Source organism: Pelecanus crispus, chromosome 10 (assembly GCF_030463565.1).
Source record: "Pelecanus crispus isolate bPelCri1 chromosome 10, bPelCri1.pri, whole genome shotgun sequence".
NCBI lineage: Eukaryota > Metazoa > Chordata > Aves > Pelecaniformes > Pelecanidae > Pelecanus > Pelecanus crispus.
In genome coordinates, this window is record NC_134652.1 from 14,643,634 (window position 1) to 14,661,167 (window position 17,534).

Consider the following 17,534-nt stretch of genomic DNA (forward strand, 5'->3'; position numbering starts at 1 on the left):
AAGAAGCTGACATTCTCCAGGATAAAAGGGGTTATTGTGATGGTATCTGCATACAAATCACACCACAGCGTTGTTTTTTTGCATTCATAAAACTTTCTTACTAGCTGGTATTTACTGTAATTACTTATTAAATGTTAACAGCACCCTCTCTTATGGGTGCAGGCGTATTTCTAGTCTCTGCTCTGCAATCTTGTCTTTGCCAATAGCTCTTGTATTTGTGGATGTTCTTATCTTGGTCTCATCAGACTGCTCATTTCAGGCATTTATCTTCCACTCCAGCTCATCTGGCTGTAGAAAACAAAACGTTAGCTTTTAAAAAGCCTATTGAAAAATCAGTCACATGAGAATAGCTGGAATTCTTCACCTCTGGGTTTTGTGCCAGCTGGAACTGGATATTTTCCATTGAAAACAAGACATTCAATGATAAAGCCATGCCCAGTGACATTTGAGTGAATGTTTTTTGTAGTAGGAAGTCCTCACCGTTTGTTGTAGGCAGTAAAGGGAGAGCAATAACTTCAGTTTGCAATAAATTTTCTGCTCTGTGGTGGGTAAAATGGAAGTTTCCCAGAGCTAGAATTAAACAATAATTAGCAGCTGATAAAATCCCCCTGATGTCCTGCACCTTCTTTCATGCAGCATGAATATTAAGAGCTGCTTATCAAGCTCAGTTCCTGATTAATATTCTCCAATTTATACAGGCCTGCTTCTTGTTTCTCTGAAGAAGCATTTATTTTAAAATACATAGTAGACTAAAAAAAAGACTGGATTTGTGAAATTAAAAATTGAGCATTATTAGCAGCTGGAGCATCCAGTGATTGTGCAGTAAGTTGTTTGTAATTTGTACTTCAATTATAATTTATTGCTAAGGTCTTTTTTTTGTTAAGGATTTTTAAGGTGAAGCATTTGCAGCTGCATTTTGACTTCTTTAAGGTCATAAACATTGTGGATATGTAAAGCAGGTCTTTTTACCTTAAGTAATTAATTATTGTAGTAATTTGTAATTTGCAGTCGTGATTAAAGTTTAGTTCTGTGCATGTAGGGACTGTAGGAAAACACTGTACTTACATGGAAGAGCTCGCTCCAAGACATGTGAGATGCTTTGATGTTATCTTCTTTTATCAAGAAGCAGTGTGCCGAGGACCGGGGACTCTCCCGTGGGCAGGACCAGCTGTGTGCTGGAGCGGTGGCTCCTGTGGCTCAGTTTTGGGGAGCTGTCGGATGCCACAGAAAGCCCTCCCTCGGCTTTGCAGGCAGCTCAGGAGAGCAATGCTGGGCCTACGGGGTGTTTGGGCGTGGGATGGCTCTCTGTATTTATCTGATATTTCCTGCTGCCTCTTTGTCCCGTTGCGTTTGCGTGACCTCGGGCTCCCCCAGGACTGCTTTTCTCGTTCTCCCCTGGGATATCGTTGATCACTTTCACAGTGATGCGTTTCAAGATCTGAGCAAAAAAATGGCGAGGTAAGCTGATGTAATGTTTGCTGCTCATGAAAAGGTTATGGGTCCAACTAAAGCAGCAGAAGCGAATAATCACCAAACTCTGATCTCTGAGGGAGAGAAATGCGATATCTAAGGCTTTTGAAACCTCTAGAGCTTGCTTTTAAAATCTGGTATTTTACAGATCTTTTTCAAGCAGACGGTTATTCCCCATTATTTTAAATGATGACTTTTGAGAAGCAATTTGATTTACGCAAACATGCAAAGAAAATGAATAGCCATTTCAGATTTTGCACCTGCGTCCCACCAAACAGATTTTGAGCCCGTTTGTTTCTCGCTTCACACAGCTCCGGGTTATGATTAAAGACTGTTCTTGCTCCTGCTATGATCTTCCCATGAAATAGAAGTCAGTGCATCTGCATGCTGCCTGATTCATCACTTGCTGAGCTTGAAGAGACCTAAGGCTCAAAAATATTTAATTGCTGTTTTAAATGTGCAGCAAAATCCTGGCTTGACCGAGGTCAGTGGCAGCTCCATTCCCACAGAGCCTGGGTTTCAAAGCTGGGGCCCTGTCTGCACCGTGCAGCGGGGTCCTGCTCCTACACCTGCTCCCTGCACCAAACACAGCCGGCCTCTTGCCCAGAATATCCCTTCGCACCCAGCTCTGCCCCCTCTCGTGTGATGGGGCTGTTGTGCCACTTACTGCGCCACTGAACAATGCTGGACTCTTAAAGCAGGATTAACTCCTGTCCGGACTAGATGTTGATCAAGCAGACTTGCAGGCTGTTGAAAATTTTGAGGACACACAGGTTTTTGTGGGTTCTGAAGAGTAGCATGGGGAAGCCTGAAGTGCCATGAAATTCAAAACACCTAGGTGTCTGTGGCATATGTGTTTTGTTTCTAGCTTCTGAAGAAAAGATGCATAATTAAGGAAAAAATGCAATCTTTATTTGCATGTACAATATGTTTCTCCTATCTCTGTCTCATCCCCTTTGTGAGAACCCAGGGCCAGAATTACAGTATCTGAAGTTGCTTTTGGATCCCAGTCAGCTCCCATCTGTCATGATCTGTTTTTAATCGAATGGGTTTTCCATCTGAAAGTAGCTGTTGGATAGAGAATGAGTAGAAATATTTGTGTTGTGAATTAGCTCAGACTGAAGCTACAAACTTTTTTTTTTTTCCACAACAAACACATGGAAAAATATTCTTGAGTGTAGTGTGGCTGGCCTGAAAATTGGCAACAGCAGCTTCCTTCCCAGGCTCTGACTCCTCTGGCTTGTCTGCATGGGTAAGATCTTTAAAGGGGACCTGAAATCTTCATCTTACGCACTTTTACCTCCGCTTCATGAAGCAGGGCAGTGCTGGTGTCACCCTTGTGTATATGGATATATACACAGGAGGGAGGTTGCGTGGCTTGGTTTTCCAGAAGAAATATGAGATGCAGTAGAGGAATAACCTGGCTTTGCTGAGAGTCGTGCTCTCACCTCTGGGCAGCCTTCCCTTTGCCAGCCTCGATGGTCTTTGCTCTGGTGGGAGCAGCAGATACGTTTGATAGGATAACTGAGTCAAATTCAGGCTCTTAGTCCTTACCCTCAGTGCTCTATGAAAGGCCCCAGATCTCCTTAACAGTCTGTGCCCAGCACGTCCAGTTCTCAAACACCATGAAACTGGGCTGCAGGAGACAGGGAGCAAACTGCCTTGGGGACTGAACGTGGTCGTAACAAGTAGAGAGCAAAGTGAGGCTGCAGGACCTCCATGGTTTCCAGGACATCAGACGACACCACTTTTCCACTGGGGAAGAATAAGAAGGGAAAAATCCCTTGGTCCTTGGTTTTCATGCAATACCCTTTATCATTAAAAGCACAGAAGCAATTACCCTGCATCAGCACATTGGAAGATGGGCTAGTGTCCTGGGGGAGATGGAAAAGACGGTAATACTTATCCATCCCCCGTTGCTGGAGACAGCTTCGCGTCTGCATCCATGGCAAAAGGGAGGGCTCCTGTTGCAGCGCTGGGACTGAGGGCGGAGGGATGCTTTCCTGTTTCCTCTGCCAGATCCTTATCTCACTCCATTTCTGAAATCTGGAAATTGCTTTAAAGACCCAGGAGCTGGCCTAGCTGTGATTTCCATTACATTGGCATTGCATAGTCACCCTCAGTGGTCACCCTTGATGGCTCCATCCTGTGTTTGCTGAAGTCGTCTTGTATATCTGTCATGAAGGCAGCAGGACCAGCATTTGGCCTGAAGGCCAGCGTATGAGAGAGCAGAATCTGGCTCATTTTTTTCCTTTTTTAAAAAATGTTTTGGAGGTACTAGGGTCAAAAGGAAACGTTTGTGTGTTTTATATGTGTGTGTGTGTGTGTGCATGTGCATGCAAATAATTTTTTTTATCACAGCTTCCGGCAAAATACTGTTTCTCTAAGATGATTGTTTGGGCATGAACTAGGGCTGGACAAGGAAAATCCTGGACTTGTTCTGGGCTCTTGTTGCTCTTTCCACCGACATAAGAAAGCAGTGTCATTGTCACTGACCTGCTTTACATCACCTTCAAATCAGTCTGATAGGTGCCAGAGGTGCCAAGTGGTACAATGTGACTCAGCAAGGGCTGCAGGCTGTAGGTCTGAGCTGTTGTCGCGTGTGTACGGGTGTGCGTAAGCGGTTGTGTTGCACAGCTGTAATCCCACAACCCCCCTGGAGCCGAGTTCCCTTTGAATGTCCTTGTTGAACTAGAGCCATGTCTTGCCTGGGGAGGGCCACGGTCGCATCTCTGTATACAAGGAAAACCTGGAGCATGGGGTTGGAGATCAGCAGCCCATGATGGGCTGTTACTTCAGGAGTAGAAATAGCTCTCCTGACTGCCTGCAACATGCCCTGGAGCCCTCCAAACAGGCAGAGGTAGAGGGCAGGGTGTGCTACCAGGAATGAGAAAATGTGCTGTCACTTGATTAAAGCTTTCATCCTAGCGAAAGCAAAATCAGTGGGAGCTGGTGATGGGGATGCGTGGGAGAACACTGGGTGCTAAAGGCTGTAACAGGGCAATGGCTTTAATTTAGGCTAGTCCTACACCCCAGGTTATATTCCTTATTGTAAGCAGGAGCAGCCAGCGAGATGCGGAATTTATCTGTACTGACTGTTCAGCCTTTGGAGGTATCCTGTGCTTCAGAGCCCACCTGAACTTGTATTTTCTTTCCCCTGAACAGGTCTATATCATCAACGTAACATGGTCTGACCTGACTTCCCAGATCATCTACCGGAGATACAGCAAGTTCTTTGACCTGCAGGTAAGTGTGTCTTGTCTAACATAAAATATTATTTCTACTCACACTTCTAGTCGTGTTTCCCGCTGGCACTGGAAGTAAAGCCTTTAAATAAGGCTTTGTGCTTGTCTGGTCTGTTACATGTCACAATCTTGAAGCTTTTCAGACTCTGTCCTTGTAGGGTATAAGATAAGTGGGTGGTATGCTCACAGTAACTTGCACTGTAAAGACATTTAAAGCTGACATTTTCATGAATGGTTCCTATTGAAGAGGGGATCTAATTTTAAATACTTCAGATGCACTTAGAACAGAAGGAAAGCTACGTTTTGGGCCCTCAGAAACTACTTACCCAAATCGCTGAAAACAACAGAGCTTTTGCACACTCCCACAGGAGTTCAGTAATGGAGATGGTAGTGGAAGCCTTCCAGACCCTCCTTCTAACCACCTACTCAGCCAGCCGGTGTCCTGGCTCCTGCTGTTTTGTACAGCTCCCTTGCTGTATTCTGTGCCTGTGTATTTAGATTTCATCGAAAGCTTTCTTGCTGGATAGCTGCTGACCAAAGTCTGAAGCCAAGAAACGGGAAAAGTCCAAATTACAAAGTTTCAGTGTGGGCATCAGCTACTTCATTTCTGGTACTGCTCCCAGGCACCTGCACGGGTAGGGAGAGCTTTCTGGCTGGTGTCCTTTTTAGCAATAATCCAGATTCATTGATACCTTTGTATCATTGTACCTTTGCAGGCAGGAAAACTATAATTGCCTGGGGTGAAAACAAAAGCTGTGGTTTGACAGACTCCTGAACTTTGGGGGAAACATTGATTTTGGGCTGGAGCTTGTGGTTGGAGCTGGGCTGTGGCTAGAGTATCAAGTGAGTACTCACAGCTGGTGTTAAGGACGTACACAGCTGACTGGGCTGTGTCCTGGGAAATAATATTGAGCCTTTTTGCCATGATAAATTATGAAAAAAAAAAAGGGTTCCTCTGTTTGGAACCTGATCTGAGATCTCTTGAAGAGTCCTAGTTTCATCGTTGCTCCCCCTTTATGTGTCATTTCTGGTACTTGGACATCTGAAGCTTGCCTGTTTTGCAAGCTATATGGTTATGGCCTCCTGGCTTTTCTGGTGGAAAATGGGACCATTTCTATGGCCAAGCCTGATTTCTGTGTTTGCTGTGTGGCTGGAAGACAAAAGAGGGATGTTCTTAAGCTTCCTCTTGTGCCTCTCTCCAGTTCTTACTGGTCTGAAGCACCAGGCCTGCCAGTCCCACCACTGTGAAGAGTATGTCAGTGGCTTCTCTGTGTCAGATGTACCTGCTAAAGATGCACAGCTCCATAATCACAAACGCTTGTTGTCGGCATGCGGATTGTGGCCAAAACCGTTTCTTTCTCTCTCTTCTTTTCTTTTTGCCCCAGTTCTGTTTTCATGTATATGTTCTTCTGGGTCTCCTGGCCTTTCCTGGTAGGTTTGAAAAGTTCCCATCAAGCGTGGAGTTATCAATGGGGTTAGTGTGTTGGACAGGAAATGATGTCTCAATCGGGGAGTGAGTCCTGAAAGGTCCCATTGATAAGTGCAAGGGGGCCTAGCGCCAGTGGAAAACTCCTGCTTGCACAACGCTTCTCCCCCCACGAGAAAATATGACAAGAAAGTAACAAAATTCCCTTCCTTAACCCTTTTCCCTCCCAGGGATCTCTGTCAGGGCCACTCCTGCATGAGCAGTGACAGCCCTTTGCCACAGCCTCTTTAGCTCTTGCAGCGTCAGGCGCACCATTACCGAAACAGAGGTCTTCACCTGGGGTTTCCATGGTTTCGTTGTGTCTCTGTAAGCATATCACTGTGGTGGTCTGTGCCTCAGTTTCCCAGCTGTAAGATGGGGACAAGGCCCTATGTGTTCAGGCTTGCTGTAAGGTGCTTTTAGACTCCCAAAAGTGGTTTTGGTTTTGGGGGTTTTTTTTGCTATTATTTTTTTTCTGGGCTCTTGATGCTGCCAGAGCATCTCCGAGGTGAGACAAGTGAAATGGATTTTGGGTCTTGAATTGCAACTTTCATTTGCAACTCTAACGAAGCCTGCAAAGGGAGTTGGAAAAGCAAAGTGCTAGGGCACTTTGAGAGACCTTTGCCTTTTGGGAAACTTGTGGCTTCGTGTGCAGTGATTCTTGCTCAACAGCAAATGCTGTGTTACCGCAGCACATGAATAAGCAGGCACGGAAAACTTCATGCAGAAGCTCTGCAGCCCCTTTTCCAGCTGCTTGCAATTGCTCAGGCTTAATGCTTGGTGAATGTCTCGTTGTACTTGGTCGACCTGCTTCTAGTGTCTCTAGCTTCAGGTAACTACAACAGGGAGACCTTAGCATTTATGGGAAAATGCTCCTGGTATTGTAAAGTAGCTGTTTCAGGGTTTAGCAGTGGAGGATTCCTCATGTTTGCTGTCTGAACCATGACTGGCCTGCAGTGGGGCTCTAGGCTGCGTTGCATCTTGCCTCGCAGACAGTGATTCCCAGTCAGATTAAGATTTCCTGAATGGAGGAGCGATGTTTCCAATGGAAAGCTCAGAGCAGAGCCTTTCATGATGAAAGTTGGAGAGCAACATGGGGGTGCCCAGCCCACATTCCCCAAACCCTTGAGGGGATGAACCTGGCTCTTGGTCGTGGACCACGTGGCAGTTGTTGAGGGTGCTGTCTGCTTGTTGAGGATCATGGTAGTCTCCTTAGATCCCCCTCACTTTGCTCCAGATAAGGAGATGACCTGTGATTTCCAGATTTTTGGTGGAAGCTTGAACTTCTGACCTAGCACTGGTTGGACCTGGGTTTTGCAACCTGATAGCACGCATGACAATGGCCTTTGCATAACCAATCTACTTTGGTAATGTCCCTTCTTATCCCCATGTGGCCTTTCCAGCAGAAAATCAAGCAAATGCTCTGTGAGTAAAGCTCAGCTGATTTGTGGGCACCACCCATGTCCAAAACAGCTGGAGTCTACAGCTCCACTCATCCCAGTGTGTCCACGACAGAGCTGCACTTCAGGGCTTCCTAAGCCTGCACGTGTCTCATTTGCTCTTGACTGGAAGTGGAGGAACAAGGGCTGACTTGTAATGACTTCATCAGGGCTGCAATGCCTGGTGTTGACAGTGACACTGGATAGGACCCATGGGGAAATCCTGGGGGCTGCCCAGGGCCAGGGAGGGAGGAATACAGATAATTAATTTCACTACTGCAATTTCATGTTTCTTTAAAATTGGAGAGCCCACCCTTCTCCAAGCAGCTGTCACTGTGGGAAGTGGCTCAGTGGTTTTGAGAGCCCTTCCATTATCAGATACTGGGCTTTTTGAAACCCTTCCTGGCAAATCCTCCCAGGCACTGCAGACAGTAAGAGGCTGCTCTGTGACAAGGATTCAAATCCCCAAAGTGTTTGGTCGTGCTATTTCAGTAGCTCATATGCTTGAATTGGGGGTCATGTTTTCAAGATGAGTAATAGGGCAGCAAGACTGGATATACCATGGGATTTTGAAGCTGGAGGTTGCCCCATGAAGGTGTGAGAAGTACAGCAAACAGAACCCAATGCAACAAGCCAAGTGTCAGCCCTGTGCTGCTTCAGTGAGGGCTGGAAATCTATAAATACGGGTTTAAATTAAATCTAGGCGTTGCTGCATCATTTAATTGTGCAACCAAGTCACACCTGCTGCTGAGTGTGGGTCAAATGATGGCAGCAGAATACATGCGGGTGCCAACGTTTCAGTAAATAGGATTGAAAGTATTGAATTAACTCTGCATAGATGAAAGCATTACTATAAATTGCTTGTCAAGTCCAATTATGTGTTGTCTTTCACCCTGGGGAAGCATTTGCACCTGAGTACGACGTGCAGTCAAAGCCACCTCCTGATGTAATATTTTGAGTGCTGCTTTCTCATGCACTCTGCACCTGGGTGCTTGGCTCTTGCCTGTGATGCAGAACAGGGGAGCGTGAGGTGCCCATCACTGGGAGAGATGGCGATGTGAACATCGCCTGTAGCTAGTGCTGACCCTCCTGGCAGGCTGGTGGCTTATTCAGGCATGTTCCCTGGATATCGTCTGAGGTCTCCCACCATCGCTGATGGATTTGCTAGTGGTGGTAGCAGAATCCTCTCCTGAGTTGGTAGTTCAAGTCGGCAATGCTCCTGTTGTCCTCAAAGATGCTGAGAAAGGACACTGTTATATTGGGACAGCAGGGATCACTCCTAGCATTTCCACTGTGCAGTAAAAGACATTGACAGATGTAAGGCTCATGTTTTTCTTGCCAGAAGGTGCTTTTGGAGGCTGTTAGCAGGATGAGGATTTGCAGTTCAGTGTGTGTGTAAATAATTACCTAAAGCGTAAAGTGGAGAAGTGTGGGGATGCAGCCAGCTCACTCTCCCGGTTGCCACGCTGGGCTGGGAAGCAACAACAATGTTTGCAGCTGGCAAGTGTGAAGACTGGCTCTTACGCCACTCCCCACCTCACCCTCCCAGTTGCTCAGTACCACCTTGGGCTTTTTATAGATGTTATCACCCCAGTTGGGTGCTGCCGCTTGCTGCCGAGAAACCTTCTCCCCAGCAAAGCAGGCAGGGAAAATGTGACCATGCTTCAGTGCCTGGTGTGTTAGCTTGAATCACCAGCAGCTCATCTTCTGCATTTTATCCAGCGACTCCAAATGTTCTGGCCCGATTTCATGCCTGTCTTTCATGTCCCTACCTCAGCAGAGGGACCAAAGCCTATGTTCAGACACCGGCCTCTCTGTTGCTCCCGTGAGGATGGCTGGGTCTCCGTGTGTGGAAGATCCTTTCTCACAATACGCAAAACACAGCAGCTGGCTTTAACGGTGTGCCATAATCCCACATTGTGTTTCTGGCGGCGTGAGAGGCGAACAACGTCCTTGCTGGAGCTGCAGCAGGAATGTTAGGTAGGCAGATCGCTGTCTCTCCGTACAATGACCCACACAGACATTTTGGCTGCAAGGAGACATCTGAAATGTCACAATTTTGAAAAGGCAAATAAACAAGGCTCTGTTCAAGCATTTGCTTTGTGTATCAGTTAGCAAAAAATTATCTGCCTGATGTGGTCTGCTGATCTAAGCAGGTTTTCTTCAAAGTGGTGCAGAAAGAGGAACTCACTAGCAGCCAATTAGAACATTAAAAAAAATAAAGAATATCAAGAATTTTATTAGGGAGCGGAAAGAGATGCAAGTTGTTTCCAGGCTGATGATAAAACATCAAGAGCTTCGTTTAGTTATTGCTAGGGTCATCCTGATTGTTTATAGTCCTATAATGGAGTAACTGAGCATTGAAGAGGACATTAAACAAAAATAGTACTATAAAAAACAGTAATTGCAGTCTGTATCCCTGCTTTTCTTACTCAGACTGGAGTTCATGTGAACGCTGCTGCTATTGATCGTTCTTCCGTTATATGCCCTTCTGTACAAACATCCCTTTCCCTCTTACCCCAAGCTGTATCAAATGTTGTAACACCCACTCTCATTTCCAGTTAGGTGGTTGTAACTGTGCCACATGCCTGGGCACCCTGCATTTTGCTGGGTCACTGTGATTTGAAACAGGACCTGTGGCTTTGGGGTGCAAGCTTTCTGGGGCAGAGCAAAGGGGGAATTGGTGTAGGGTGCTTGTGGGGTAGGTGCCTGATGGGACTCTGGTGGAATTGCGTATATTCACTCCATTAGTTAATTTAGGTTAATTGCCCAAGTGGGGACCCACAGTCCCTAAATCTGGTGGTCCGGTGCAGTGTAACTCAGTAATGACTGTTTCTGTAGGACCTACAGTATTTTGTGTTGTAACATTCATGCTTTTAGCTCTGCAGGAACGAGTTCAAGCATGCGCTAAATTTATCAGTGGTGAAGAGTATAGCTGAGAATGCAATGGGGCAAGCGTGCTCCTACGTTTGCAAATGCCAACTCCTAACCTTCAACCCGCCAGGCCTTTTTAGTAGAATGGGCAGAGTCACCACCTGGTCTTCTCAACCATCCACAGCAGCAGGGTCACTCTGCAGTGAGGGATGTTCTCTTCCATAGGTGCCACCCTGCGCGTAGCTCCTGGCACGGTGGGGAGGGAAGCAGGGCTGTTGATGTGGCTCTGTGCATGATGCAGCTTGCCCCTCTCGCAGCGTGGGAGGTTTGCGTTAAAAAGATTCCCAGCCTCTGACGAGTGTTTCTATTGGGCTGCGTGTGTGCGTCTGAGGGTGCGTACGGAAACAGGCAGGAAAGCTGGAGAAGGTGGGGTCGAATAGGGTGGGGAGGAGATGGGGAGGAACAGCATGGCAGAGGGTTGTTGCATCAAGCTGTGGTGCAAGTGCACAGTGAAACATAAGGCAAAGAGGGGAAAAAGGGAAGATTTTACTTACTGGCGTTGCTCCCGCTGGGCTGTGTTGACAGCAGGGGGTCTGAGCTCTGCAGTCAAAGCATGTGGCTCCCTCTGCTCTGGGCTGTGCTGGCCTTGGCCAGGATGGTCTGGGTTGCAAGGATCATGTTTGTCCTGCTGCTGTTCCCTCAGTGGGGGATGCTGGGCCTCAGCATCCTGGCCCTGCTGTAGACATTGTGAGCTTGAGTGAAATCCTCGTCCAGACCTGGGACCTGGCTCCATACCTGACCCACGAGGTTTGGACCCAGAGCTTGGCTTCAGGGCCATCCCTGATAGTCACGGGGCTGTGGGGATGGAGTTACTCCAGCAGTTGGTTTGTTAGGTTTGGTTTGAAAACAGCTTCCTTAAGAGCAGGATTGAAACTGAAAGAAGCCTGGGAAAATTCAGAGGAAATCTGAACGTGGCTTTGTCAACATGTCTGTTCCCAAAGGTCAGTGCTGGCTCCTTGGGGAAAAATGGCACGTCCTTTCTTCTGAGTAAACGCAGGCCAGTTGCGGGCTGCCCCTGTCCCAGACAGTGTGTGGAGGGACCGGCAGTGGCAAGGTTTGCAGGTGATGCAGAAAACAAGATTTCCAGGAGGAGCCCCGAGCTGCTGGCTGTGAGTGCTGACCATGCCTCCCAAGCTTCGGCAGCTGTGCTGGAGCTCCTGGTGCAGCTGTGCTTGCACGACTTGGCTCTTAATAGCAGAGACCCCTCGATGCCAGCCCTCAGAAAAATATCCCAGTGACAAGTTTGCCAGTAACAGGGCTTCCTGGGGGAATTGAGATGCCCCTGGAAAAAAATGAATAGCTGATATGGTTATTGAGCTGGGAATGGTTGTCTCAGCTGATTTAACGGCTATTTAAACACCATTTGTCCTTCTAGCCCTCAGTCAGTGCCTTAGGATACCAGCTGGCTTGGGGCAGTATCTTTGTCTTCAATGAATAAATGGAATTGTTTATAGTGCTTATTTCCATCATTATTTAAATGCTTGCTTGGCAAAACAATCTGCTCAGCTTCCAGTATTTGTTTCTAAAGAGACTTTACACGTCAGACAAAGATGAGGGCCATGCTGGGGAAATGACAAAGTGCTTGCCAAGCTACAACAGAAGCCATGTTCATTGAACACGGCAAATAACCTGCAGCTGAGAGTGTGACACAGCCTCTGGGAGCCCTCCCCTTTGTACTTCTGCACTTGGGTGCTGTTGAAGCATAAGCTGACACTTGAATATTGTCCGTACACTGCAGCGTGGGAATATTCTGCGTGGTGGCTACGGAGTGATATTTGCTGCTCAGTGCCAGTCTAATATACTCCCCTGCCTGCCCCATGTGCAGGTTTGCCCAGGACACAGGTGAGCTTAGAAAGTGAGGTGGTGGCTTGCCCAGCTCCTCAGGGTGTGACAGCAGCAAGGCAAGAACAGAGAGGATACCCACGCTACCCTGTCTTGGTGGTCTGAGGATTCAGTAGAGGTGCCCCTCTGTAACAATAGGGAATGGATTTTTCTATTGAAGGATTAAGGTTTTTATTTTCTCTGGGGGCTGCCGTGGGTCAGAGGTGAGTCTCTCAATGGTGCCATTGTAACCTCTCACTGCACAAAAGGTTTTGCAATACCAGGAACACCCACAGGAGTCTTACGCATTCTGGACAAGGTGGCAGTGAGGTTTTGGGTCTCTGGTTGGGTGGTTATCCTGACCCCACTGTGGGACGGGTATCTCTGGAAGCTGAATCTATGAGAGTTGTGTCCTCCTCCATTTCCTTGCTGCACAAGACCAGGGTCCTGGACCCCACCATGGCATCAGTGACTGTGGTGGATGCTATTTGGGGTCATTGCACCACATGGGCATTGTTCCATATAATGCTGATATTCTCCTGGATGTTGACAAGTCCCTATTTCCATGGTATTCATGTCCTGTGTGTGGAATCAGTAGTATTGAAACATTTCATCACACCATCAAGAATCTTTCGCCTTATCTGACCCAGATTAAATGCTAATTCACTTCTAAGGTCTTACAGGAGCATGACATTGAGTCGCAGGCTGCTCTGAAGATGAGTTTTTCCCCTCCATCTTTGTGGTCTCTTCTTGTAATGTGCTGCGACAACCTGAGCTGCTCCAGATGGGCTGTGCAGTTAGTGATCTGCTCTGATTGCTGAAGGGAATTCACTGTCACTGCTGATTTCCTGCCTTTTGCAGCCTCTGAGCAGAAGTTCAACACTGACAGATCTTTGTTAGCATTCAGTTTGTGGCTCTTCTTTAGGCAGAATCCTGATCCTATAAGTAAAACAAAGTTTAATTAAGCTACAGGCTCTATATGTAGTTAAGACAAATGAGTAGGGTTTTTTGGGGTTTTGGTGGTTTTGGTTTTTTTTGTTGTTGTTTTGGTTTTTTTTTTTAAAGATTAGGAGCATCACAAAGAGGTTGTTGACTTCTTTACTGCATCCTTTTAACTATACATGGTCTCCTACTGCTTTTCCTCCACCTTCTTACAGAGCATCTTCTATCATCACTCTAGGGGAGTGTGTGTGTGGATGCACACAGGTGTATCCCTGAATCCTGCTGGAATAGATCAGAATTGCTTAACTGTGTGCTTCTGGCCAGCAGATAATTCTTTTTTGTCAAGCGAAGAGCCTGTGCCCCTAGGGCGAAGGGGACTGTGGGTTTTTGGTCTGCTGCTTCTCCAAAGTGCTGTGCAGCTGCAGAGTGCAGCACCTGGATGGTGCATGATCCGAGGTGGGCAGTGCTTTGGATATTGCTGCCTCTGATGATGCTCAGGTTTTGGTTTTGATCTGCATGATTTCATGAGACCTGGATCCCACATTGAGTGCCCTGTTAATCTCATCAACCAGGGGAGAGTGTGAAGTCCATCTCCAAGGTGTGTGATTGTGCTGGGATGGTGATGACTGCCAGCTCCGCTTCATGGAAGAAGGCCTTGGGCGGTTTGGAGGGGAGTGTGGAGTTACGAAGTGGCTCCAATTTCAGGTGGAGAGTGAGAGCTCGTAAAGCAGAGTTCCCCTGGGAGACCCGATCTCTGAAATAATGGCTATGGGAAGTGTCCTGGTTAGAAGACCCTAGAAAACGCTCTGAGCCTGGGCAGCTGGACCGGAGCTTCCCCTGGCTGCAGAGTTACAGGTACTTACAGGAATCTTAGAAATTAAATGAGTGGCAGAGCTCAGCAGTGATGAACTCTCATTGCTTATTAAGAGCCCAGTGGGATGGGTTTTTTAGAGGGTGTGTGGACTTTGAGTATGAGAGAGAAGCCTGCACTGAAGGCTCTTGACCTAAAGCTGTGTAAGCTTTTTGGAAAGATTTGGGAAAGTTCAGCTGTGATGCCAGTTTCTGGTTCAACTTCTCTCTCCAGTTTGGATCTGACAGCTGTGAAGTAATGTCACATTACCAGATGCTCACATATTCATGGGATAGTATTTTTAGAACAGGATGGAGACTGGAAAAGTCTCTGTGGATATTATTTGGAACCTATAAACAAATTGCTTTACCTGCTTTTTGTGTGCGTGTGTGTTTTTTATGAATTATCTAGAAAGAGTTTAATTCAAGCAGGTTTGTCCAACCCAGGAATCTCAAGGGAGTGCTGCAGAACTGTAATGGATAGCAGATTTCCCAGTGGATTAATTCACTTTGTCTGGAGCGGGAACCTGAGTTATAAAGGATTAAAGCCATTCTGCTGGGAACAGGAAGGTTAGCTTATGTCGTACTGTCAGATACTCTGCACCCACCATTTCAACTACACAATCTTGTTACCTGCAAATATGCTTCAAGGAATACCTGAAGAGTATCAAACTTCACTTACGGGCCTGTATTAAGCACAGAAGGCAGTGAAATTAGTCAAAAGGGTTATTTGGCAGTAATTATTCCCTTGTTTTCTAGAGGTTTGGTTTCTGTAAGTTGTTCTTGTTATCAGTACCTACATCCCATGCCTGTCGCTGACCCAGAGGCTGTGAGGATGTTGGGGACCGTGCAATGTGGGAAGAGCTCTTCTGGATACAGCCAGAGAGAGGAAAAGCAGCAAGTTGTCCTAGATGAACCGAGTTGACTTATATCAGTTGAGGAGGATTCAGAGCTATTTCATAGCTGTTGGTTGTTTTTCATATTAAAAATCAAATGTATCAGGATGCATGTGTCCCTGCAAGGTTGTGGTGCACTGAAAATTCTGAACCATGATGGAAAATTTTGGTATTGGGCCCATGCCTCCTGGTTTTGTACCTGGACGATATGTCATACAAGGGATTATGCAGAATTGTGGTAAAACTGGCCTGAAAGTCTGTCTTCAGCAGAGCATGTCAAGGCTCAATGTGTACGTCCTGTGTTACCCTACCTCCATCTCCATTATTCTGGTGTTGGAAAGTCTCGTCATAGCCCATTAGGTCTCCACAGCAGGATTTAAAGCTCAACCTTGGGAGGAGCCCACTTGTTTGTTAACCTTGTTCCAGGTTTTGTTTGCTGGAACAATACAACACAGGAGAGCAGTTCGGCTGTGGGACCGGCCCCAGCCAAAGCTACAGCTCTGGGGCTGCTGTCATACAGGCAGTGAATTCTCCAAGTGCTGCTTCATTAGCATATTTCCTCTTTTACCATAGATCAAGATTAGCCTTTTTATTCTTTTTCTGGAATCTCTGTGTGAAAATTAAATTCCTCTGCAGGATTTTTCCGTGGCCTTTCTTCCCTGAAGCAGCCGAGCCCATAAAGTTCAGGCATGACAATTTCACCCCCTCCACTGCTTCACCACTCTCCCCTAATCATACTCAGCTTTCAATTATTTATACTGCCGGAAAATCACGTGGAGTTCACACCCCCAGCCCCGAAACACAATTCCGCTTTTGTGCGGGGAATACAATCCTTCACTTTCATTAAGTGTGCGGAGACTGAGATGAGAAGTGCCTGTTGTGTTCGCATCCCTTGGCTCGCGATGAGAGGAGCTGGTTGTTTTCACAAATGTCCTAAATAGCCCTGCAAGGGTTACAGGGAGTTTATTTACATTATTGCATTTAAGTGCAAGTAGAAAATTGCCCAACCATAATGGAAAGGTTATGCAGGGCTCTGTCAGGGCTCTTTTCCCTGCCACCTCGCCCCTCCCGGCTTTCTGCTCTTACTGGCTTAGATGTGGGAAGGCTGTGTCTGGAAGGAGCTGTAGCTCTTGGTCCTGTTACACCCGGGTTTGCTTCCCGGACAAACAAAAGCGTCAACTGGCATCTCTTCCACTGTGGGCTGTGTGTAGTCCTGCCTGCCATAGGAAAGGCTCCTGATCAGGCTTGCGCCAGCCTGATTTATGAGCATTGGGTGCTATTTGCTTCTTCCGCATAGCACCGGAGTAACTAACCTTTTCTGCAGAAGCAGTGCATGGAGCTGAAGTTGGGAGTATGTTTTCCACCTTATTACCTCCCTGCTTGCCTAGAGTCATGGCATGCTTATCCTTTTTTGCAGCCAGAGCGGTTTCATGTCTCGTGCGAACACAAGTACTCCCACAGCAGAACTGTCTTTTGCAATTTCCCCTTTCCCTCCTTCAGGGGAACCATCGATGAGTCTCCAGTGGAGCAGTCAGGGCAGGAAAACCCACAGAGAAGCCCTGCTGCTGAGCAGATGATGGCAAAGTCAAGCAGAAAGCAGGAGTCCTCCTGCTCTGGGGCAACAGCTTTGTGCACCCTCCTTCCTGGGTGCCCTGTTTGAACAACACCCGGACAAGCTGGGGGCTTTGCTCTCAACCTTTTGGTTTTCATTTAAAAGGAGAGATCTGGCCTACAGGAAAGGGAGAACTTGAACTCTTACAGCATGTCAGATACTTTGGCACTGCCCGTAGTTTTCTGAAGCTACCCCATTTAACTGTTGGGTTAGCATTTGCTCTTCCCTGCCGGTGCCCGGGAGCAGCACGGCAGCGTGATGGTCCCTTGGCATGTGTGTGAGAGGAGGCTGTCCTGGGAGCGTGCCCTGGGTGTGTTTCTGACCCACGGCGTTCCCACGTCCAAACCCCAAGAGCTTAATTCTGGGTAGGATCTGCAAGTACGTAGCAGCAGGTCACGCTGTTCAGGCCCGCAGCTGCAGCAGGGCTGGCGTGAGCTGCAGCCGTCCCTAATGGCGCAAGCGGGTCCATGCACATGGGACTCATTCAAGTGCAGCTGGGACCCTGTGAGGGTGCAAAGCTGGCAGAGTAGAGCGGGGAGTTGCAGTCCGGTGAGGAGGTCCATGCTTTGGAGTGGAGCAAATTCTTGATTGGCAGAAGCTGTGAACAAGTTCTGGAAAGGACTAAGCAGATACTCAGAAAAGCATCCCTGTGTGTTTAAGATAATTTCTGTAAAACTGCAGTGCAGGCAGGGCTCTGTACCGAAGCCGTTCATGGGGCATCAGTGTTGATGCAGAGATGTCTCTGATTCACCAGGTGCAATGAGGGGCAGATCCTAACTGATTTAGTGGCATTTTTGCAAACTGGGTTAACATTGGAGCCCTGCGCCTGGGTCTTGATGCATTTGGTTTTTTTAAGGGTGT

General features: G+C 47.2%; 1 protein-coding gene across 2 annotated transcripts in view; it reads left to right on the forward strand.

Annotated features, from left to right (window-relative positions):
• Positions 1 to 17,534, forward strand: part of SH3PXD2A (SH3 and PX domains 2A) — a 261,363-nt gene that overhangs the window by 41,602 nt on the left and 202,227 nt on the right. For both annotated transcript variants that reach the window (XM_075717611.1, XM_075717612.1), the window contains exon 2: positions 4,636 to 4,716. In XM_075717611.1, coding sequence (XP_075573726.1) covers positions 4,636 to 4,716 — 81 coding nt within the window. The remainder of the gene's footprint in view (positions 1 to 4,635; positions 4,717 to 17,534) is intronic.